Source organism: Oryctolagus cuniculus, chromosome X (genome assembly GCF_964237555.1).
Source record: "Oryctolagus cuniculus chromosome X, mOryCun1.1, whole genome shotgun sequence".
In the NCBI taxonomy this organism is placed as follows: Eukaryota; Metazoa; Chordata; class Mammalia; order Lagomorpha; family Leporidae; genus Oryctolagus; species Oryctolagus cuniculus.
The window spans coordinates 43281409-43306695 of record NC_091453.1 but is presented as its reverse complement, the minus strand read 5'-3'; the positions used below and the strand labels follow the sequence as shown (position 1 = coordinate 43306695).

General features: G+C 39.0%; 1 protein-coding gene across 6 annotated transcripts in view; it reads left to right on the top strand.

Annotated features, from left to right (window-relative positions):
* Positions 1 to 25287, top strand: part of LOC100358984 (vascular endothelial growth factor receptor kdr-like) — a 291681-nt gene that overhangs the window by 173318 nt on the left and 93076 nt on the right. For all 6 annotated transcript variants that reach the window (XM_051827734.2, XM_051827731.2, XM_070067438.1 and 3 more), the window contains exons 14-17: positions 11982 to 12275; positions 12783 to 12929; positions 13822 to 13947; positions 15619 to 15725. In XM_051827734.2, the coding sequence (XP_051683694.2) occupies positions 11982 to 12275; positions 12783 to 12929; positions 13822 to 13947; positions 15619 to 15725 (674 nt within the window). The remainder of the gene's footprint in view (positions 1 to 11981; positions 12276 to 12782; positions 12930 to 13821; positions 13948 to 15618; positions 15726 to 25287) is intronic.

Here is a 25287-nt window from a genome sequence, read left to right as displayed (position 1 = left end):
CAAAATTTCCACCAAGGAATCATCTGAATCATCTGACCTCAATTTGAGCATCTTTGGTGAGGGATAACTTGTTCTCTACTTCCTGAGGTATCCTGTTCCATCTTGGATACACTTGTTAGAAAATTTGTCCTTATACTAAATTTACTTCCACCCACACTCCAAGTCACATGGAAATCACAACAAAGCCCGTCTGCTTGCTCTTCCTGAAGACAGGCCTTCAAAGATCTGAAAACAAAGATTATCCTAGCTTTTTCAGCCCTAATCCCTTCATCTGTTAAATGTAAGTGATAGTTTCTAGGATACACATCCTATGAAAAACCAAGCATTTTACTTGTGGAAAGAAGTCAGCTCTGCATCCTCTGAAATGTCAACTTCAGATCATGAAATCCACAGAACAGAAAGGAAGAAAAAATGGAGAGACTCAAATACAGCCAAAAACACTGACCACTGCTTCCTGCTAGGTTCACTGATTAGGTCAGTTTCACACATGCAGCTAACAGAACAATTCGCTTGCCTCCTCTCTAGGGAATTTTGAGGACCAGTATCTTAGTCTGTTCAGAATGTTATAACAAAGTATCGGTGTATTAATCAGGTTTTGTTACTTGACATTTTCTTCTTGGGAAGAAAAGGTTTGTTTGTTTACAGATTAGAAGTTCACAGTTCAGGATCAAGCAGCCTCATTTGTTTGGTGTCTGTTGGAGGCTGGCAATGGTGAAGCAGATGTGGAGTGATCACATTGTGAGCCACGAAGCAAAAAGAGCAGCTGATCTAAACTAGGTTTAAATAACCCTCTTCTGAGAACTACCTTAAGAGGGCAAGCCTTTAATGACCACCAGACCCATTTCTCAGACGCCACATTAGATCAAGTCTCTATCCATAACTCATCACGTATTAAAATAAGACTTCAGGGCCGGCGCCGCGGCTCACTAGGCTAATCCTCCGCCTAGCGGCGCCGGCACACTGGGTTCTAGTCCCGGTCGGGGCGCCGGATTCTGTCCCGGTTGCCCCTCTTCCAGGCCAGCTCTCTGCTGTGGCCAGGGAGTGCAGTGGAGGATGGCCCAGGTGCTTGGGCCCTGCACCCCATGGGAGACCAGGAAAAGCACCTGGCTCCTGGCTCCTGCCATCGGATCAGCGCGGTGCGCCGGCCGCAGCGCGCCGGCCGTGGCGGCCATTGGAGGGTGAACCAACGGCAAAGGAAGACCTTTCTCTCTGTCTCTCTCTCTCACTGTCCACTCTGCCTGTCAAAAAAATAAAAAATAAATAAGACTTCAGAGTTTAAACACCTTGCATGAGTTTTGGGAAGCACGTTCTGCTCAGTCCATAGCATTCCATTCCTGGCTCTCTAAAACTGGTATTCTTCTAAGGTGTAACATAATTATTCCATTCTGCAAAGTCTGATATTCTTAACTCAGGACAACATTAGTTTGAAAAGTCTATTGTCCATAATTTGATCTGAGACTCAAGGCAAGCTGTCTTAACTGTGAATACCTGTACAATCAAAACCAACTTACTGAATTCCAAGATATAGTGGTGAGGCAGGCACAGAGTACAGATTTCTATTCCAAATAGGAGAGACAGAAAATGCAAAGGATTTATTGGGCCAAGGCGAGAACAAAAAACAACAGGGCAAACATTAAGTCCTAAAGTTTCATGTTCAACATACTGGGCACACTGTGTTGAGGACTGTGCTGTCAAAGGCTTGAACAGCTCCACCCTAGTAGATTTATTGGTCACAGCCCATGCTTCAGTTATCACAGGGAGGAGTTTCATTTCTGTTGCTCATTAGGCATTGCTGTGGTGGAAACTGTATGAAGTAGTTCCAACCCCACATTTTTCCTTGGCCATTCCCTTAGTGGAGGCTCCTTGTGGTGACCCTGCAACCCATCTCTGTCTGGGCTCCCAGTTTGTCCAAAACATCCTGTGACATACAGGTGGAGGGAATTGCTGTTAATGGTGCAGTGTGTTAGGCCACTGCTTGCAATGCCAGGATCCCACATCAGGATGCTTGTTCAAGTTCCAGCTTCTCTGTTTCTGATTGATCTCCCCACTAATGTGCCTGGGAAAACAACTTAAAGATGGGCCAAATACTTGAGGTACTCCTACCCACATGGGAGACCTGAATAGAGTTTTGGCTCCTGGCTTTGGGCTGGACCAGTCCTGGTCATTGCGGCCATTTGGAACATGAACCACAGGATGGAAGACTTGTTCCTTTCCATGTCTCTTTGCCTTTCAAATAAATAATAAAAATAAATCTTAAAAAATACCCTCAAGACTTCAGAGGTACATTAGAACTTTTGTCAAGCATGATCCTTCATGACATGGAAATCTGTGTATACTACTAGAACACTAAGAGCTTTAGGGGACTGATTATGTTATGATTTCAAGGCCAGTAACCATACTGAGATTAAATTCATCTCTTGCAAGTCATTTGCTAGGGTCCTCACCAGAATGTTTTCAACTGAAATACAGAAAATGTGGCCATTACTCACAGCATCTTAGAACATCAGTCAGTGGTTGTTCAGTGCTCAGGCTAAGATGAAATTGCTGAATTGAAGTAGTTTTATAACCTAAAGGATAAAGTCAAGCTAATGGGAAGACAGGATGGATCGTCATGAGAAAGACTCAGGAACATCTCTGAAAACATTAGTGTATGTTAGTTTATGTGTGTTACTTAATGTGTATTAGTTAATGATGTATTAATTTACTATAAATATATGAGGTACTATCAGTGAACATTGGTTGCCTTCGTAGTCTTCAGAAGAAATCCTCAACCATCTCACAAACTTATTGATAATAAAAAGATATAAGCAAGTCACTAATACAGCAAAATATATCTCTAATGTTATATGATATTAGAGAGAGGAGATGTCAGTTTTAGAGGGACATCTGAAAGAGGCTTCACAAAGACAGAAACATAGATAGCTGAATAAGTATGACTCATAAGAAACAAAAGTGCATGAGCAACAGTTATACAATTTGAAATCAATCAATTGACATTCATTCTTTCTACAAGTGTTTGCTGAGGATTTACGACATGACAGGCACTATGTAAGATGTTTGGGCTATAGCACTGCCCAAGAGATTTGTATGTTTTTCCTCATACAACTACATTGTAGTGGTGGAAAGAAACACTGAACAAATGAACAGGCATTTTATATTTGTGTGATAGGTACATGACAGATAAAATACTAAGTGGAAAAACCACTTTTAAAAAGATTCATTATTTGAAAGGCATAGTGCGAGAGAGAGAGTGAGAGAGAGAGAGAGAGAGAGAGAGGACGAGAGAGAGTATGTGTGTGAGAGAGGGAGAGACAGAGAGAATGAATCTTCCAATCACTGGTTAATTTCCCACATGAGCCACATGAGTCAGGTTGAGCCAGGCTGAAGCCAGTAGCCAAGAACTGCATCCAGGTCTCTCACATGGGTGGCAGGGGCCCAACTACTTGGGCCAACATTCACACTGCGTTCTCAGATGCATTAGCACAGAGCTAGATGGGAATACTGACATTGCAAGTGGCAGCTTAATATGCTCTGCCACAACACTGGCTGCAGAACATACTTTAAAATGGGTGAACAGCTCATTTGATAAGACATACTCTGTAATCGAGAATGTCATTACTGTGAATGTTCCAGAGCCAGATTAAAACTAGTTAAATAGTGACACAACAATGAGAAATCTTGGAGAGATAAGAGTTTTGCAAATAGCCAGAAGAAATGATGATAGAGTGGTATGACAAGCAGCGTTTCCTTAATCATTTCATTCTGATCTTAACTCAGTTATTATGGACTGCCACAGAATAGTGCAATGAATTAAAATCCGTAAGTCTGAATCAGCACCCTCTGTTGTTCTTATCCATAAGTGAATCTACCCAAATTATGTATAGCTGTTTCTGTTTAAAGATCCTGTGAACTTGTCATGTGTATATGTGTATTAGATTTAAATTTCACTATGTATCTTGGGGAAAAGAATATAGGAATGGTAATCAACTATTTATTTATGATTTACACCAATTCTGTTTGCAAAAAAGAGATTAAAAGTGCTTTTGCATGCTGTCTTTCAAGTCAAAACCTGGGTGTCCAGAGTTTCATTTTGGCAGAGCTTTGTTTTTCTCCTGGATCACATCTGTGATAAACTGGTCAGTGTTACTATCTGATTTAGAGCTGATATATTATTTCTTTCCTAGGGGCAAGTATACTTTCGGAAGACATCATATTTTAAAAATCCAACAGAAAGCATATCTATTGTAAATTCCAAAATGAAAACTTATTCTTCAAGTGGCAGCAAGAAATGGCAAAAATGCAAATTTGAATCCCTTTATTAGGTTTTGTCTTTTTTTCTTTTAAAATTGTATTGATTTTTTTAACATTTATTTAATGAATATAGATTTCCAAAGTACAGCTTATGGATTACATTGGCTTCCACCCCCCCCATTACTTCCCTCCAACCTGCAACCCTCCCCTTTCCCGCTCTCTCTCCACTTCCGTTCATATCAAGATTCATTTTCAATTTTCTTTATATACAGAAGATCAGTTTAGCATACATTAAGTAAAGATTTCAACAGTTTGCACCCCCATAGAAACACAAAGTGAAATATACTGTTTGAGTACTCGTTATAAAATTAAATCTCAATGTACAGCACATTAAGCACAGAGATCCTACATGAGGAGTAAATGCACAGTGACTCCTGTTGTTGACTTTACCAATTGACACTCCTGTCTATGGCATCAGTAATCTCCCTATGCTCCAGTCATGAGTTTCCAAGGCTATGGAAGCCCTCTGAGTTCTCCGACTCTTATCTTGTTTAGACAAGGTCATAGTCAAAGTGGAGGTTCTCTCCTCCCTTCAGAGAAAGGTACCTCCTTCTTTGAAGACCTGTTCTTTCCACTGGGATCTCACTCACACAGATCTGTCATTTAGGTCCTTTTTTTTTGCCAGAGTGTCTTGGCTTTCCATGCCTGAAATACTCTCATGGGCTTTTCAGCCGGATCTGAATGCCTTTAGGGCTGATTCTGAGGCCAGAGTGCTATTTAGGACATCTGCCATTCTATGAGTCTGCTGTGTATCTCACTTCCCATGTTGGATCACTCTCCCCTTTATTTATTCTGTCGGTTAGTATTAGCAGGCACTAGACTTGTTTATGTGATCCTTTTGACTCTTAGTCCTTTCATTATGATCAATTGTGAACTGAAATTGATCACTTGGACTAGTGAGATGGCATTGGTACATGCCACTTTGATGGGATTGAATTGGAATCCCCTGGTATGTTTCTAACTCTACCATTTGGGGCAAGTCATCTTGAACATGTTCCAAATTGTACATCCCTTCCCTCTCTTATTCCCACTCTTATATTTAACAGCAATCACTTTTCAGTTAAATTTCAACACTTAAGAATAACTGTGTATTAATTACAGAATTAAACCAGTAGTATAAAGTAGAACAGGCAAAAAAAATACTAAGAGGGATAATGTACTAAGTTATTCATTAACAGTCTGGGCTATGCTGGTCAAGTCACTGTTTCTCATAGTGTCCATTTCACTTCAACAGGTTTCCTTTTTGGTGTTCAGTCAGTTGTCACCGATCAGGGAGAACATATGATATTTGTCCCTTTGGCACTGGCTTATTTCACTCAGCATGATGTGTTCCAGATTCCTCCATTTTGTTGCAAATGACTGGATTTCATTGCTTTTTACTGCGGTATAGTATTCTGTAGAGTACATATCGCATAATTTCTTTATCCAGTCTACCGTTGATGGGCATTTAGGTTGATTCCAGGTCTTAGCTATTGTGAATTGAGCTGCAATACACATTAGGGTGCAGACAGCTTGTTTGTTTGCCAATTTCATTTCCTTTGGGTAAATTCCAAGGAGTGGGATGGCTGGGTCAAACGGTAAGGTTATATTCAGGTTTCTGAGGAATCTCCAGACTGACTTCCATAGTGGCGTGACCAGTTTGCATTACCACGAACGGTGGGTTAATGTCCCTTTCTACCCATATCCTCGCCAGCATCTGTTGTTGGTAGATATCTGTATGTGAGCCATTCTAACCGGGTGAGGTGAAACTTTACTGTGGTTTTGATTTGCATTTCCCTGATTGCTAGTGATCTTGAACATTTTTTCATGTGCTTGTTTGCCATTTGGATTTCCTCTTTTGAAAAATGTCTATTGAGGTCCTTGGCCCATCTCTTAAGTGGGTTGTTTGTTTTGTTGTTGTGCAGTTTCTTGACCTCTTTGTGGATTCTGATTATTAACCCTTTATCTGTTGCATAGTTTGCAAATATTTTTTTCCCATTCTGTCGGTTGCCTCTTCACTCTCAAGACTGTCTCTTTTGCAGTACAGAAACTTCTCAATTTGATGCAATCCCAATAGTTGATTTTGGCTTTGGCTGCCTGTGCCTCTCGGGTCTTTTCCAGAAACTCTTTGTCTGTGCCAATATCTTCAAGGGTTTCTCCAATGTTCTCTAATAACTTGATGGCGTCATGTCGTAGATTTAGGTCTTTAATCCATGTTGAGTGGATTTTTGTTTTTGTTTTTGTTTAAGGTGTAAGGTAGGGTTCTTGCTTCATGCTTCTGCATGTGGAAATCCAATTTCCCCAGCACCATTTATTGAATAGACTGTCCTTACTCCAGGGATTGGTTTTAGATGCTTGATCAAATATAAGTTGGCTGTAGATGTTTGGATTAATTTCTGGTGTTTCTATTCTGTTCCATTGGTCTATCCATCTGTTTCTGTACCACTACCATGCTGTTTTGATTACAGCTGCTCTATAGTATGTCCTGAAATCTGGTATTTTGATGACTCCAGCTTTTTTTTTTTGAACAAGATTGCTTTAGCTATTCGAGGTCATTTGGGCCTCCATATGAATTGCAGCATCATTTTTTCTAGATCTGAGAAGAAAGTCTTCGGTATTTTGATTGGTATTGCATTGAATCTATAAATTGCTTTTGGGAGAATGGACATTTTGATGATATTGATTCTTCCAATCCATGAGCATGGAAGAGTTTTCCATTTTTTGGTATCCACTTCTATTTCTTTCTTTAAGGTTTTCTAATTCTCATCGTAGAGATCTTTAATGTCGTTGGTTAAGTTGATTCCAAGGTATTTGATTGTTTTTGTAGCTTTTGTGAATGGGATTGATCTTAGCAGTTCTTTCTCAGCTGTGGCGTTGATTGTGTATACCAAGGCTGTTGATTTTTGTGCATTGTTTTTATATCCTTCCACTATGGCAAACTCCTCTATGAGTTCCAATAGTCTCTTAGTAGAGTTCTTTGGATCCCCAAAGTAAAGAATCATATCATCTGCAAAGAGGGATCGTTTGAGTTCTTCCTTCTCAATTTGTATTCCTTTAATTTCTTTTTCTTGCCTGATGGCTCTGGTTTAAACTTCCAGAACTATATTGAATAGCAGTGGTGAGAGTGGGCATCCCTGTCTGGTGCCAGATCTCAGTGGAAATGCTTCCAACTTTTCCCCATTCAATAGGATGCTGGCCGTGGTTTTTTCATAAATTGCTTTGATTATATTGAGGAATGCTCCTTGTATACCCAATTTGCTTAGAGTTTTCATCATGAAAGGGTGTTGAATTTTATCGAATGCTTTCTCTGCATCTATTGAGATAATCATATGGTTTTTCTTCTGCAGTCTGTTAATGTGGTATATCACATTGTTTGATTTGCGAATGTTGAACCATCCCTGCATACCAGGGATAAATCCCACTTGGTCTGGGTGGATGATCTTTCTGATGTGTTGTTGCATTCTATTGGCCAGAATTTTATTGAGGATTTTTGCGTCTGTGTTCATCAGGGATATTGGTCTGTAGTTCTCTTTCAGTGCTGTATCCTTCTCTGGCTTAGGGATTAAGGTGATGCTGGCTTCATAGAAAGAATTTGGGAGGATTCCCTCTTTTGATTGTTCTGAATAGTTTGAGAAGAATTGGAGTTAGTTCTTCTTTAAATGTCTGGTAGAATTGAGCAGTGAATCCATCTGGTCCTGGGCTTTTCTTTGTTGGGAGGGCCTTTACTACTGTTTCAATTTCTGTTTCAGTTATGGGTCTGTTTAGGTTTTCTATGTCTTCCTGGTTCAATTTCGGTAGATTGCATGTGTCCAGGAATCTATCCATTTCTGATAGGTTTCCCTGTTTGCTGGCATACAAGTCCTTGTAGTAATTTCTGATGATTCTTTTCATTTCTGTGGTGTCTGTTGTTATGTTTCCGTTTTCATCTGTGATTTTATTGATTTGGTTCTTTTCTTTTTATAGTTAGTTGGGCCAATGGTGTGTCAATTTTGTTTATTTTTTCAAAAAACCAGTTCTTCGCTTGGCTGATTTTTTTGTAATTTTTTTTTGGATTCAATCCTGTTGATTTCTTCTGTGGTTTTAATTATTTCTCTTCTCCTACTAGATTTGGGTCCGGTTTGCTGCAGATATTCTAGGTCCTTGATATGCGCTGAAAGCTCATTTATTGGTACCTTTCCAATTTCTTGATATAGGCCCCTGTTGCTATAAACTTGACTCTCAATACTGCTTTTGCAGTATCCCATAAGTTTTGATATGTTGTGTTGTTATCCTCATTTACTTCCAGAAAGTTTTTGATTTCTCTTTTGATTTCTTGAATGACCCAGTGTTCATTCAGCAGCGTGTTGTTCAATCTCCATGTGTTTGCATACTTTCTAGGGTTTCCTGAGTTGCTAATTTCCAGCTTCATTCCGCTGTGGTCTGAGAAGCTGCATGGTTTGATTCTAATTCTTTTAAATTTGCTGAGACTTGCTTTATGACCTAGTATGTGATCAATCTAGAGAAGGTTATATGCACTGCTAGAACAATGTAAAGTCTTTAGATGTAGGATTGAACGTTCTGTAGATATCTGTTAGATCCATTTGGGCAATAGTGTCGATTAAATCTGCTGTTTCCTTGTTGATCTTCTGTCTGGATGATCTGTCTGTTTCTGAGAGTGGAGTATTGAGGTCCCCCAGTACTATTGTATTGGAATCTAAATCTCCCTTTAAGTCCCTTAACATATCTTTTAAATAGACCGGTGCCCTGTAATTAGGTGCATATACATTTATAATAGTTACATCTTCCTGTTGAATTGAACCATTAATCATTATATAGTGCCCCTCTCTGTCTCTCTTAACAGTTTTTGTATTAAATTTTATTTTGTCTGATTTAAATATGGCTACACCTGCTTTTTTTAGTTTCTGTTGGCATGGAATATCTTTTTCCAACCTTTCACTTTCAGTGTGCATGCATCTTTGTTAGAGAGATGTGTTTCTTGTAGGCAGCAAATAGTTGGATTTTGTTCCTTAAGCCAATCAGCCAATCAGTGTCTTTTAACTGAATAGTTAATTCCATTAACGTTTCATGTGACTATTGATACATAGTGACTTTGCCCTGCCATTTTCCTGGAGATATTTTCTAGTATATGCTTTGAGCTTCCTATGCTCTTTTACTGGTAGGTGTTCTTCCTTTACCTTCTTTCATATTGATTGCCATGTTTCTGTGTTTCTGAGTGTGCCACATCTTTAAGCATCTTTTGCAGGGCCGGACGAGTGGAGGCAAACTCTTTCAATTTCTTTTTGCTATGAAAGGTCTTTATTTCACCTTCATTCACAAAAGAGAGCTTAGCAGGATATAATATTCTTTGCTGGAAGTTTTTCTCTCTTAGCACCTGTGCTATGTCTCGCCATTCCCTCCTAGCCTGTAGTGTTTCTGATGAGAAATCTGCTGTGAGTCTGATTGGAGATCCTAAGAGTAATCTGACATTTCTCTCTTGCACATTTTAGGATCTTTTCTTTCTGTTTCACTGTGGAGAGTTTAATTACAACGTGTTGTGGTGAGGATCTCTTTCATCATGTTTATTGGGAGTTCTATGAGCTTCCTGTACTAGGATGTCTCTGTCCTTCTCCAATCCTGGAAAGTTCTCTGCTAATATCTCACTAAAAAGGCCTTCTAATCCTTTCTCTCTCTCCATGCCTTCAGGAATTCCTAGAACTCGAATGTTGTTTTTTTTTTTTTTTAATAGTATCCTCTAGGTTCCCAACAATATTTTTTAGATTTCTAATTTCCTCTTCTTTTCTTTGGTTTGACTGTATGTTTTCCTGTGCTCTGTCTTCTAAGTCCAATATTCTCTCTTCTGTTTCACTGACTCTGTTTTTTAGACATTCTGATGTGTTTGTCATTTGGTCTTCATTTCATTTTGATTTCTCTTCACTATCATAGTTTCCCGTTCTACTAGTTTCTGCATTTCATTTTGATTCTTCCTTAAAATTTCATTTTCATGAGAGACATTTTCAATCCTGTCCAATAAGGATCTCTGTAGTTTACGGATTTGCTTTTGAAAACTTCTAAATGATCTTATCATAATTTTTTTGAAATCCGTATCTTGCATTTCTTCTATTTCTTCATCTTCATAATCTTGGTTTGAGGTATTTTGTTTATTTGGAGGCGTCATAGTGTCATCGTTGATCTTGTTCCCTCGATTTTTGTGTTTGTTGCTTGTCATAGTTAATTCTTCTTCCCTCACTGTGAGGTTTTTTTTTTTTTACACTATGTCTGTGTTAAGTGGACTGTCTGTTGTTGGAAGAGCCTTGGAGGCTTGAGATGGGTGTGTCCTGAGAGCTCTGCTTGGTTCTTCCGGGGTACGGGTGTGCAAAGGTTACACCCTCAGGTTATGCGTGGTAAATCTCTCTCTTATTATTTATTTATTTTATTTTATTTTATTTTTTTATTCAGGAGTTAAGTAATTCCGCATGGCTGAGCAGAAATGAGGGTATATTTAGCTTCCAATCTCTGGCTTCTACCCAAAGAGTCTGTGCGGGCTCAGTTTCTCCTGTGGACTCCCACGGGTTGCCTAGTCTACTGAATTGTAGCGCCTCAGTTCCTTAGCTCTCCCCTTTTGTTATGTATATCCAGAGCGGGGTCTGCTCTTTGTCTCTTGCTCGCCTTTGCAAGGTTGGTGGAGAGAGAAACTTGTCTGTACCAGTACCCCCCCACACCTATTTTTTTTTTTCCTTCTCTCGTGTAGTCAATCTGGTGAACTTTCCCGCCTCAAGCCTGCTTCCCTCTAGATTCTGACCGCCGTTTCCCCTCCAATGTCTCGGGTTACTGATCTCACCTCCCCTTCCAGCGCCCATGTGTGGACTCGGAGCCCTGGGCGTCCCTGCTTTCCCCGCTGGTCGTCTGTGTCACATCCACTCCCCTTCCAGCAGTGGTGCGCACACCCTGCGGCTCCCGCGGCTTGGCTTCCGTGTGGTGGGCGACCTTGCTCTCCCCATAGGTCCTCCAAGTCACAACCACTAGATCCGGAAGAGTTTCCTCTGCAAAATTTTTTCCTGATCCTTTTTCTGAGGCTACCGTTAACTCCACTTTTATTAAACTAAATTTTCCCGGAGTATCGGTGTGCGCCCTTACTATTCCACCATCTTGGTTCCACTCCAGGTTTTGTCCTGTTTCTCCCATTTATTGAATATTTTTTTGAAGTGAAGTTGTTATTTTCTCCCATTTTGTTAATGAGGAGTAAACTGAGAGAATGACTGGGAAGGTCTTTCTAAATTTGACAATGCATGTGTTTGTATTTTATAATCAGATACTTTCCGACTGTTTGATTCTCTATTGAGAATATCAAAGCGGAAAAGAGACTTTGGGCCAAGGGTACTCTTTGGGCAAATCATTTCTTGTCAGTCAAAAATGTTCCCTTCTATCCCCTTCATAATAGGAACCATGCATACAAACATTTTCAAAACTCTTACCACACCTCTTTGAGAACTAATTCAGAGCTGTACTCCATGTGTGGTAATTGGCAATTAGAATGAAACCAAGGAAGTGACAATGAAAATTCAAGGTAGTTGTATCTCTGCTATTGAACAGTTGTCCTCAAGATAATGTCGTCTGTCTGCAATTTGACTTTCAGAAAAGTGAACAGAGCCTGTTGTTGGATACCAGCTCATCTTGCCTGGTTTTCTTATGAGTACATTTGTTCACTCTTACAGATGTGGCTGATTTCGTGGAGGCAGAACCTCTGGTCTCAATGATTGAAGGCTACGATGCTCGGCTCAAATGCAAAGCAGCTAAATATATCTATAATCAGCTTGCTTGGTTTAACCCCTTTGGGGAGAAGATTCCTGTTATAGATACTGAAAGCTTCAAAAATAACTACTCCATCTCACTGACACTGGTGATTAGGAATGTGACCAAGCAGGATAAAGGGCAGTACAAGTGCAAGGCTTGGGCCCAGAGGAACATCACCAAAATTGTGCAGCGCAATACTCGACTATTAATTAGAGGTAGAACTGAAGGGATTTTTCTCATCATCTCTTACAATTTGAGCCAACTTTGAGTGAGTTGTAGAGCTAAAATAAAGATTTTGCTTTTGTATTCCTTATAGACTGGGCCAGTCAATCCTTTGCTTCCTTGGGAACATTCCAAGGAAAATATCTTTGAAGAATATTAAACTCTGTGATAATAGATTTGTAGAAAACTTTGGGGATGGAGTTCTTTGTCCTGATACCAAAGCTATAAGGAACTTACTTCTATTGCTTGGGGTGGCTAAGGAAGGACTTTTTAAGTATAAGATTAAGGAATAACTTGAAGGACTTAATATATAACCCATCCTGCACCTTACCAACACAGTAGATGCTTTTTTCTGTTCATCCATCTTTGTTTTTCCTGTGTGTGGTAATATTTCCCTATGCAAATGTCTGGTTAAACATGAGAAGTGGGACAGATATTACATGTCATATTTGTGATGACCTGCCTAAGAATCTTGGTTTGATTTACCCTGGTTTCTACAGAAAGGATTGCTCCATTCATTATTGAGAATCTCACCAATATTGAAGTCAACAGCAGTGGCAAGATTGTCCTACATTGCAAAGTGGGTGGAATACCACACCCTCAGATTCACTGGTTGAAAACTGGAGTTCCTCTTCTCCCTGCTTCAGGTGTGTTTGAAGATTTTTAAATAAGGAGTTATTAATTTATTTGAAAGGCAGAGAAGGAGGGAGGGAAGGAGGGAGGGAGGATGAGAGAGAAAGAGACTGAGATAGAGACTGAGAAAGAGAAAGAGAGAGATATTACATCCACTGGTTCACTTCCCAAATGGCTGCAAAGGCCAGGGGTAGGCCAGACCAGGCCAAAGCCAGAAGCTGGGAGCCAAGAGCCAGGAGCTTTATCCTGGTCTCCTTTGTGGGTGCTGAGGTCCAAGCACTTGGGCCATCTTCTGCTTCCCCAAGCACATTATCATGGAGCTGGATCAGATGTGGAGGAGCCAGAACACTGGTGCCCATATGGAATGCTGTTGATGCATGCAATGGCTTTATCCACTACGTCAAAATACCTGCCCTGAAGATTGTTTATTTAAGGTTTATTTATTTATTTGAAAGGCAGAGTGGCAAACAGAGCGAGATCTTCCATATATTGGTACATAGTCCCAATGGCTACAATGCCTGAGCCTGGTCCAGGCTGAAGCCAGGAGACAAGGGCCCAGACACTTGAGTCATCATTTGCTGCCTTCTTATGCACATTATCGGGGAGCTGGAAGAGAAGTGGGGCATCTAGGATTGAATCAGTACCCTGATACAGCATGCAAGTGTCACAAGCAGTGGCTTAACCCACTGAGCCACAACACTGGCCCCAAGTCTATAGATTTTGTATGGCTGTTTCTTTGTCTGAGGACTCAAAAAGAGGGCCTTAGTTGGTATAGCTCTTTAGGGTTGGCTTTATTTGTAAGCTATCCCTGGGCTTATTCAATGAAATGGGGGCTTCATATGTTCTGAGGCTGAACTTCAACTAAAATATCCCACATAATAATGGGTGGTGTCATTGTCAATGCAGGAATCTTCTTTGAGAACAATACCCTTGTTATTGAGAGAGCCAAGAAAGATGATGAGGGACTATATCTCTGCAAAGCTACCAATGAGTTGGGAGAAACCAGCACTTCAGCCCTTATCACCGTGGAGGGTAAGTTGGAAATTACTGGCTACATTGGTAATTAGTAATGGATTTTGATTATAATCAGAACTCAAAATTTAAAAAAAAGGAAAGGAGAAATGAAAAAGAAAAAAAGATGTTTGGCATTGTGGGTACACTGTGAGAGAACAGTGAAGATGGTAAACATGGGTACACACAAAGGCACTGTCTTTTATCCCTTGTGTGGCAGTGGACAACACATAGCCCTACTTTCTATGGGAGAGTATGTGGAGTAATATGCTTTGGAAAACTCAAGTTCAGAACATCATACTTGTGAACTTGATGGCATTTTGGGAAATTCATTAGGCATTTCTGGGTCTTATATTTCTCATATATGAAAGGAAAATAATGCCATCTACTCTGGCTATCTCTTACACGTGATACAAATGATGGCAATGATGTTGCAATGCTTTCCTAAATATAAATATAGAGCATTAGAACTTTAGAACTCTTTTATTGTAAAAAGCCCAAAGTGAGTAAAACACTTTTAGATATTTATAGAAATGTTTTTAACTCCAACTCTTGTGCTACTATGATGAGTATTTAACTGTTAAGGACAAAATTGCACGTGTTTAAAGAAATGTTACTGATTTGAGTAATCATGTTGGCATCCAAAAAGCTATTTTCCCATCCATCTATGATATTCCAAGGCATAGCAAACAAACAATATAATCTGGTTTAACAATCAGGTCTCTCAGTTGTTTGAGATGATGTACAGATGTATTCACCAGAAGAAATGCGAAATTAATGTTAATACAGATGATTAAAATTAAAAATATGCCATATAATGTGTTAATTACTTCCTATGGTCGCATTTAACCCTCTTTACAACTCTTTGTGGTAGATATTTTATTATTCACATTTTAGATGGGGAAATTGAGCCACAGAGAGATTAATGACTTTCCCAAGGTCACTCAAATGGTTAATGGTAGTATTTGAATTCAGGTAGTGTAAGGTTCTAGCCCACACAAATCATGGAGTTGTCCTTGAGAACTATCTAATGAAGCAGAGAATAACTGTAAATGTCTCATTTTTGCTTTCTTTCTTAAATAGTTCAAACACAAATAGACATATCCATATATAATGTAAGTCTTCAGCTTATTCTTTTTTTAAATATTTATTTATTCATTTGAAAGTCAGAGTTACACAGAGAGAAAAGGAGGCCGAGAGAGAGGTCTTCCATTCGCTCGTTCACTCCCAAATGGCAGAAACGGCCAGAGCTGGGCCGATCCAAAACCAGGAGCCAGGAACTTCTTCCAGGTCTCCCACGTGGGTGCAGGGGCCCAAGAACTTGGGTCATCTTCCACTGATTTCCCAGGCCATAGCAGAGAGCTGGATCAGAAGTGGAGCAGCACGGACCCGAACTGGCACCCATATGGGATACCGGTACTGCAGGTGGCGGTTTCACCAGCTACACCACAGCGCCGTCCCCAAGCTTATTCTTTTGAGACATCTAGTTCAATTATCTAGGGATCCTTTTCTCTAACCCACACTCCATAGAAATTTCGTACACACACACACAGCCAGAAAGATGTAGCTTGAAGATGTTAGTCCTTTAGAAACAACAAGGAATTTGTAAAACATATTAAATTTCTCAGGCTTCCTTTCTTTGCATTGAACTAATTTTTCATTTAGTTAGTTCAGTATTCAACTCTTTTGTAGGCTCTGAAGAGAAATCCAACATTGAAGTCATCATTATTGTTTGCACTGGCCTTGCAGCTACGCTTTTCTGGCTTCTTCTAACCCTAGTAATTCGAAAACTCCGAAAGGTAAGGAGAGAAGTTACCTTAGAGCCTTATGGATCACTCATGTGCGGTTTAGACAGCTTTGAGGCTAAAATTGGTATCTTTTGTCTCAATCTCTTGCGAGATGGTACTGATTATCTAGGCAACAAAGTGTGTACAAGCTGTCTCTCTTGCTCTCTGTCTCCCTCTTTCTGTCTCTCTCTCTCTCTGTGACTAAAATGTTCAGGAGTTTTTACTGTGTGCCACCTAAAATATTGGGAGCTAATACAGGAACATGTTTGTCCCCTCAGATTTTATCTCCTACTTTTATTTAGTGCAACTAATACTGTCAAGTATCACTGTTAGGTAACTGTAATGTAATAGCTATGTGAATGCTTAATATTCATAATTAAAATTATATAGCTATTTAAGTGCCATAACTGCTAATATGATTTAATTTACTTTAAAAATATTTGTTTATGTATCAGTAATTCTATATTGTCAAGACTGAACTGTTAGGAAAATTTATCAACTTCAGCATGACCTCTGTTTGCTGAGCAGTGCTGCAGGTCCGTGGTGAGAAGAGATCAAGCCTGATGTTCCTACTGAAATATGTCAACTAGACTCCTGGACTGAGTTGATAGATAGCTGTGGTACATATTCCAGGGCTGTCATGGGACTCAAAAATGTCCTGGTAGTTTAGCTACTAGGGACAGATTTATTAAAATTAGTTATTCCTAACTGCATGTGATGCACTGATACTTTTATTCCATTTAAAAAGTGCTGGTTATCAGTTTTTCTATTTTGCAATCAACTGATTTAACTCATAGTTTGAAAAGCACTGCAGTAAATGTTTCTAAAAGTCCTTTCAACTAGTTATGAAGTCCTAGAATTCCATTTTCAGTTTTACCAGCACCGTTAATTAAAGATACTATTCTTTTTTTTAATTTCTTTTTTTTTATTTTTGCATTTTTTAACTTTTATTTAATGAATATAAATTAAGATACTATTCTTTCTTCAATGAGTGGTCTATGCTGTTCTATGTAAAACCAGATTTCTGTCTATATGTAAATTAATTTCTGGGCTCTCTACTCTGTTTCATTGATCTTTGTGCTGGTTTTTATGCCAGTATCATGCTGTTTCCATTACTATTATAATATGCCTTGAAGTCAGGTATTATGATGCCTCCTGCTTGATTTTTTTTAACCTCAGGATCACTTTCACTATTCTGGGTCATTTGTGTGAAGTCCAGGACTTCTGGTGTAGTGATCCAGAGATCCAGTCTGCTTTGCAGACCTGGGGTTTGGGGCCATGCCAGTTTGTCTGGTCCTGGAGTTTACTTGGGAAAGCTGTCTGAGACTTAGCTTGTTATCTCAAAGTTGAGTGCTCACTTCCCTCTGCTTCTGCCATGCTCAGGGTATCTACACTGGGTTCTAGACCAGAACAGTGGTATACTTGGGGGTTAGGGTGGGATGATGACATTAATGTAAAACTGTCATTCCTATACTCTTCAATATGTGTTTTTCATTTCTGTGCTGGGCTACAGTTCATATATTCTCACATCTGGTTTTCTTAGCTCATGCAAAGGCCTTTGTTTACATTTAAAGTTGTTTAAATTGATAATTCTACCAGCTATGAGGAATCTTAGTTTCTAATCTGGCTGTTGTTGTCTCCTTGAGGCAAGTCCGATTGAGCATGTCCCAAATTGTACATCTCCTCCCTCTCTAATTCCCACTCTTATATTTAACAGGGATCACTTTTCAGTTAAAATTTAAACACCAAAGAATAATTATGTGTTAATTACAGGGTTCAACCAATAGTGCTAGAACAAAAAAAATACTAAAAGGGATAAAGTATTATATTGTACATCAACAGTCAGGAGAAGGGCTGTTCAAGTCACTGTTTCTAATAGTGTCCATTTCACTTCAACAGGTTTCCCCTTTGCTGCTCAGTTAGTTGTCGCTGATCAGGGAGAACATATGATATTTGTCCCTTTGGGACTCGCTTAATTCACTCAGCATAATGTTTTCCAGGTTCCTCCATCTTGTTGCAAATGACCGGGTTTCATTGTTTTTGACTGCTGTATAGTATTCTATAGAGTACATGTCCCATAATTTCTTTATCCAGCCTACTGGTGATGGGCATTTGGGTTGGTTCCAGGTCTTAGCTACTGTGAATTGAGCTGCAATAAACATTAATGTGCAGACAACATTTTTGTTTGCCAATTTAATTTCCTTTGGGTAAATTCCAAGGAGTGGGATAGCTGGGTTGTATGGTAGGGTTATATTCAGGTTTCTGAGGCATCTCCAGACTGACTTCCATAGTGGCTTAACCAGTTTGCATTCCCACCAACAGTGGGTTAGTGTCCCTTTTTCCCCACATCCTCGTCAGCATCTACTGTTGGTAGATTTCTGAATGTGAGCCATTCTAACGGGGGTGAGGTGAATCCTCATTGTGGTTTTGATTTGCATTTCCTGATTGCTAGTGATCTTGAACATTTTTCATGTGTCTGTTGGCCATTTGGATTTCCTCTTTTGAAAAATGTCTATTGAGGTCCTTGGCCCATCTCTTAAGTGGGTTGTTTGTTTGGATGTTGTGGAGTTTCTTGATCTCTTTGTGAATTCTGGTTATTAATCCTTTATCTGTTGCATAGTTTGCAAATATTTTTTCCCGTTCTGTTGGTTGCCTCTTCACTTTCCTGACTGTTTCTTTTGAAGTACAGAAACTTCTCAATTCGATGCAATCCCAATAGTTGATTTTGGCTTTGACTGCCTGTGCTTCAGGGGTCTTTTCCAAGAAGTCTTTGCCGGTACCTATATCTTGCAGATTTTCTCCAATGTTCTCTAGTAATTTGATGGTGTCGGGTCATAGATTTAAGCCTTTAATCCACGTTGAGTGAATTTTTGTGTGAGGTGAAAGGTAGGGGTCTTGCTTCATGCATCTGCACGTGGAAATCCAATTTTCCCAGCACCATTTATTGAATAGACTGTCCTTACTCCTGGGATTGGTTTTGGATCCTTGATCAAATATAAGTTGGCTGTAGATGTTTGGATTGATTTCTGGTGTTTCAATTCTGTTCCATTGGTCTATCCATCTGTTTCTATACCAGTACCATGCTGTTTTGATAACAACTGCCCTGTAGTATGTCCTGAAATCTGGTATTGTGATGCCTCCGGCTTTGTTTTTGTTGTACAAGATTGCTTTAGCTATTCGAGGTCTCCTGTGTTTCCATATGAATTTCAGCACCATTTTTTCCAGATCTGAGAAGAAGGTCTTCAGTATTTTGATTGGTATTGCATTGAATCTATAAATTGCTTTTGGGAGAATGGACATTTTGATGATATTGATTCTTCCAATCCATGAGCATGGAAGATTTTTCCATTTTTTGGTATCCTCTTCTATTTGTTTCTTTAAGGTTTTGTAATTTTCATCATAGAGATCTTTAACGTCGTTGGTTAAGTTTATTCCAAGGTATTTGATTGTTTTTGTAGCTTTTGTGAATGGGATTGATCTTAGAAGTTCTTTCTCAGCCATGGCATTTCTTGTGTATACAAAGGCTGTTAATTTTTGTGCATTGATTTTATATCCTACTACTGTGCCAAACTCTTCTATGAGTTCCAATAGTCTCTTAGTAGAGTTCTTTGGATCCCCGAAGTAAAGAATCATATCATCTGCAAAGAGGGATCGTTTGAGTTCTTCCTTCCCAATTTGTATTCCTTTAATTTCTTTTTCTTGCCTAATATCTCTGGCTAGAACTTCCAGAACTATATTGAATAGCAGTGGTGAGAGTGGGCATCCCTGTCTGGTAGCAGATCTCAGTGGAAATGCTTCCAACTTTTCCCCTTTCAAAAGGATGTTGGCCATAGGTTTTTCATAAATTGCTTTGATTTTTTTGAGGAATGTTCCTTCCATACTCAGTTTGCTTAGAGTTTTCATCATGAAAGGGTGTTGTATTTTATCAAATGCTTTCTCTGTGTCTATTGAGATAATCATATGGTTTTTCTTCTGCAGTGTGTTAATGTGGTGTATCACATTGATTGTTTTGCACACATTGAACCATCCCTGCATACCAGGGATAAATCTCACTTGGTCTGGGTGGATGATCTTTCTGATGTGTTGTTGCATTCTATTGGCCAGAATTTTATTGAGGATTTTTGCGTCTGTGTTCATCAGGGATATTGGTCTGTAGTTCTCTTTCAGTGCTGTATCCTTCTCTGGCTTAGGAATTAAGGTGATGCTGGCTTCATAGAAAGAATTTGGGAGGATTCCCTCTTCTTCGATTGTTCTGAATAGTTTGAGAAGAATTGGAGTTAGTTCTTCTTTAAATGTCTGGTAGAATTGAGCAGTGAATCCATCTGGTCCTGGGCTTTTCTTTGTTGGGAGGGCCTTTATTACTGTTTCAATTTCTGTCTCAATTATGGGTCTGTTTAGGTTTTCTATGTCTTCCTGGTTCAATTTAGGTAGGTTGCATGTGTCCAGGAATCTCTCCATTTGTCATAGGTTTCCCTGTTTGCTGGCATACAAGTCCTTGTAGTAATTTCTGATGATTCTTTTCATTTCTGTGGTGTCTGTTGTTATGTTTCCTTTTTCATCTCTGAAATTATTGATTTGGGTCTTTTCTCTTCTTTTTTTAGTCAGCTGAGCCAATGGGGTGTCAAATTTGTTTATTTTTTCAAAAAACCATCTCTTTGCTTGGCTGATTTTTTTAATTTTTTTTATTCAATCCTGTTGATTTCTTCTGTGGTTTTAATTATTTCTCTTCTCCTACTAGATTTGGGTCTGGTTTGCTGCAGATTTTCTAGATCCTTGAGATGAATTGAAAGCACATCTATTTGGAACCCTTCCAATTTCTTGATGTGGGCACCTGTTGATATAAACTTTCCTCTTAATACTGCTTTTGCTGTATCCCATAAGTTTTTGTATGTGTTGCTTTTATCCTAATTTACTTCCAGAAAATTTTTGATTTCTCTTTTAATTTCTTCTATGACCATTGTTCATTCAGGAGCATGTTGTTCAATCTCCATGTGTTTGGATATACTCTAGGGATTCCTTAGTTGCTACTTTCGAACTTCATTCCTTTATGGTCTGAGAAGCTGCATCGTATGATTCTAATTCTTTTTAATTTGCTGAGACTTGCTTTATGGCCTAGTATATGGTCAATCCTAGAGAAGGTTCCATGTACTGCTGAGAAGAATATAAATGCTTTATGTGTAGGAGCAAAGTTCTGCAAAGTTTTAATTCATTTAAAGATTCATTTATTTATTTGAAAGGCAGAGTTACAGAGAGACAGGGGCAGGAAGAGAGAGAAGTCTCCCATTTCACTGGTTCATTTCCCAAATGACTGCAATGGCAGGAGATCATCCATGGTGATGCCAGAATCCAAAAGCTTCTTCCGGGTTTCCCACATTGGTACAAGGACCCAGGGACTTCAGCCATCTTCCCCTACCTTCCCAGGCCATAGCAGAGAGCTGGACGTGAAGTGGAGCAGCCAGTACTCGAACCAGTGCCCATATGGGATGCTGGAACCACAGGCAGCATCTTTACCTGCAGTTTCAGAGTGCTGCCCCTATTTATTAATTTTTTGAAAAACTTATTTAATTTATACAAGTTTCATGTATTTAAAATATAAAGATTTAGGAACATAGTGATACTTCATTCCCTGTTGGCTATACTCCTCTCCCATTTACACTCTTAATTTTTATAAAGATCTACTTTCAGTTTACTTAATAATAATTAACTTTAACCCTAAACTAAGTAAAAAGTTCAACCAATAGTATGCAGGAAAAAACACTGTTCCTCAACAGAAGAGACAAGGGCTGTAAACAATCATTGAATCTCAAAATGTACATTTCACTGTAACACATTACATTTTAGGTATTCTATTAGTTACCTCAGATCAAGGAAAACATATATTTGTTTTATGGGAGAATTGCCTATTTCACCAAGTAATGGTTTCTAGTTGCACCAAGTTTGTTGGGCAAAAGACAGGATTTCATTTTATTTTATAGCTGAGTAGTACTCCATAAAGTATATATGCCATAATTTCTTCATCCAGTCTTCATTTGATGGACATCTGGATTGATTCAATATCTCAGCTACTGTGAATTGAGCTGAAATTAACATGGGGGTATACAGATACCTCTTTCATGTGATGATTTATTGTGGTTTGGGTAAATTCCATAGAGTGGGATCCCAGATCATATGGTAAGTCATTTTTCGATTTCTGAGGTATCTCCATAATGTCTTCTACAGTAGCTGGACAAGTTTACATTCCCACCCACAGTGGATTAGTGTATGTTTTCAGCAATATTTTCACCAGCACGTATTGTTTATTGCTTTACATATTAAGGACATTCTAATTGGGGTGAGGTGAAACCTTTTCATGGTGTTGATTTGCATTTCCCTGATGGCTAGTGTTTTGTGAAGTGTCTGTTGGCTATTTGAATTTCCTGTCTTCAAAAATGCCTGTTGAAGTCCTTTGCCCATTTCTTAACTAGATTGTTTGTTTTGTTGTTGTTGACTTTCTTGAACTCTTTAGAGGTTCTGGATATTAACCCTTTATCAATTGCACAGCTTGTAACTATTTTCTCCCATTCTGTCAATTGCCTTGTTTCTTTGCTGAGTGTTTCTTTTAATGTTCAGAAGATTTTCAGCTTCATGTAATCCCATTTGTCAATTTTGATATGATTTCCTGTGCTTTCGGATTCTTTTCCAAGAAGTTTTTGCCTATGCAAATGTCTTGCGGAGTGTCCCCAATGTTCTCTAGTAATTTGAGGGTATTGGATTACAGATTTCGTTCTTTGATCCATTTTTAGTGGATTTTGTGCAAAGGGTAAGGTAGGAGGACTTGTTTCATACTCCTGCACATGGATAGCTAGTTTTCCCTGAACCAATTATGGAAGTGACTGTTCTTATTCCAGGGATTAATTTTTGCTCATTTGTCAGATAAGTTGGTTGTAGATGCATGGATTGATTTCTGGAGATTCTATCCTGTTTCATTAGTCTACATGTTTGTTTTATGCCATTGTAACTGCCCTGTATTATTAATTTTTTTAAAAGATTTATTTATGTGAAAGATAGAGTTACACAGAGAGAGAAAGAGAGGCAGAGAAAGAGAGAGAGGTCTTCCATCTGCTGGTTCTCTCCCCACTTGGCTGCAACAGCTGGAGCTGCGGCAATGCAAACCAGGAGCTAGGAGCTTCCTCCAGGTCTCCTAAGCAGGTGCAGGGGCCCAAGGACTTGAACCATCTTCTACTGCTGTTCCAGGCCACAGCAGAGAGCTGGATCAGAAGTGGAGCAGCTGGGTCTCAAACCAGCGCCCATATGGGCTGCTGGCATTGCAGGCAGTGGCTTAATGTGCTATGCCAAGGTGCATGCTCTTCTAGTATTTCTTGAATATGGTATTGTGATGCCTCCCAGTTTGTTTTTGTTGTAAAAGATTGTTTTAGCTAGTCGAGGTCTCTTGTTTTTCTGTATGAATTTTAGCATTTTTTTTTCTAGATCTGAGAAGAATGCTGTTGTGTTTTGATTGGGATCACATTGAACCTGTGAATTCCTTTCATTAGAATTAACATTTTGAGGCCGGCGCCGTGGCTCACTAGGCTAATCCTCCGCCTAGCGGAGCCGGCACACCGGGTTCTAGTCCCGGTTGGGGCGCCGGATTCTGTCCCGGTTGCCCCTCTTCCAGGCCAGCTCTCTGCTGTGGCCAGGGAGTGCAGTGGAAGATGGCCCAGGTGCTTGGGCCCTGCACCCCATGGGAGACCAGGAAAAGCACCTGGCTCCTGTCTCCTGCCATTGGATCAGCGCGGTGCGCCGGGCGCAGTGCGCCGGCTGCGGCAGCCATTGGAGGGTGAACCAACGGCAAAAGGAAGACCTTTCTCTCTGTCTCTCTCTCTCACTGTCCACTCTGCCTGTCAAAAAAATAAAAAAATAAATAAAAAAAGAATTAACATTTTGATGATTCTTCCAATCCATGAACATGGAAGCTTTTTCCATTTTTAAATGTCTTCTTCTATAGCTTTCTTTAATGTTTTGTAATTTTCATTGTAGAGATTGTTGAAATCCTTTGTTAAATTTATTCCAAGTTATTTAATTCTTTTTTTCAACTATTAGGAATGCGATTGATCTTAGAAGTTCTTTCTCAGCCATGCCTTTGTGTGTGTATACGAAGGCTACTGATTTTTGTGTCTTAATCTTATATCCTGCCATTTTATCATACTCTTTTATGAGTTCCAGTACTCTCTCAGTGGGGAATTTTGGATTCCATATTTATAGAATCATGCCACCTGCAAATAGGGATAATTTTTTATCCTCCTTTCCAATTGATATCCCTTTGATTTCTTGTTCTTGACTAATGCATCTGTCCAAACCTTCCAGGATAATATTGAATAGCATTGGGGAGAGTGAGTATTCTTGCCCGGTTCTGGATATTAGTGGGAATGCTTCCAAATTTTCTCCATTTTTTAAGATGTTGACTGTGTGTTTGTCATAAATTTCCTTGATTGTGTTGAGGAATGCTATTCTATACACAATTGGCTTAAGGTTTTCATTATGAATGGATGTTGTATTTGATCAAATGCTTTTTCAGCATCTATTGAGATAATCATATAGGTTGTGCCCTTCAGTTTGTTAATGTGATGCATCACCTTCATTCATAAATGAGAGCTATTCAGAGTACAGTATTCTTGGTTGACACATTTTTCTCTTTAGGCTTGGACTGTGTCTCTCCATTCTCTCCTAGTCTGAAGTGTTTCTGATGAGAAGTCAGCTCCGATTCTAATTGGAAATCCTCTAAAACTAATCTGGCATTTTTTCATGTACATTTTAGAATCTTTTTGGTTTATTTTTGAAAGTTTGACTACAATGTGTTTTTGTGACGATCTTTCCTGGTCATGTCTATTAGAAGTTCTATGTGCTTCCTTTATTTAGGTGTCCTGTCTTTCACCAGATTGGTGATAGGTATTTCACTAAATAGGTGTTCTACTCTATTCTTTCTTTTCATAAAGTCAGGAATGCCTATGACCCATAGTTGGGTTATTTAATAATATCGCATAAATTTTGAATAGTGTTTTTAATTTCCATAAATTCTTCTTTTTTGGTTTGACTGTAAAATTACCAAAGATTTGTCATCTAGCTCATATATTCTTTCTTCTGCTTCACCAAGCTGGTTGTTAAGGGTTTCCACTACATTTTGTATTTGATCATTTGCATTCTTCATTTCTAATAATTCATTTTGGTTTATCTTTAAAATTTTGGTTTTATAGGAAATTTTTTCACTTATGTAATGTATGGATTTATTTACTTCATGGATTTGCTTCTGTTTCCTCCTGGGTAATCCTATGATTATTCTTGAATTCATTTTCTGGCATTTAATTTAATCTCTTCATCATCGCATTCTAATATTGATGTTGTGTTCCTTTGGGGGATCATAATGTTTTCCTTATTTGTTTCTTGAATTTCTGTGTTCATTTTTAGGGATCTGTGGAGATACTTGTAATTTTTATCCTTTGATGGCTTTTATCTTTGAACTGTGCCTCTGTAACTTAGTACAATGTCTGCACTTTTAGTAAATACCAAGTGGTAGAGGATTGGATTAAGATGTATAGTA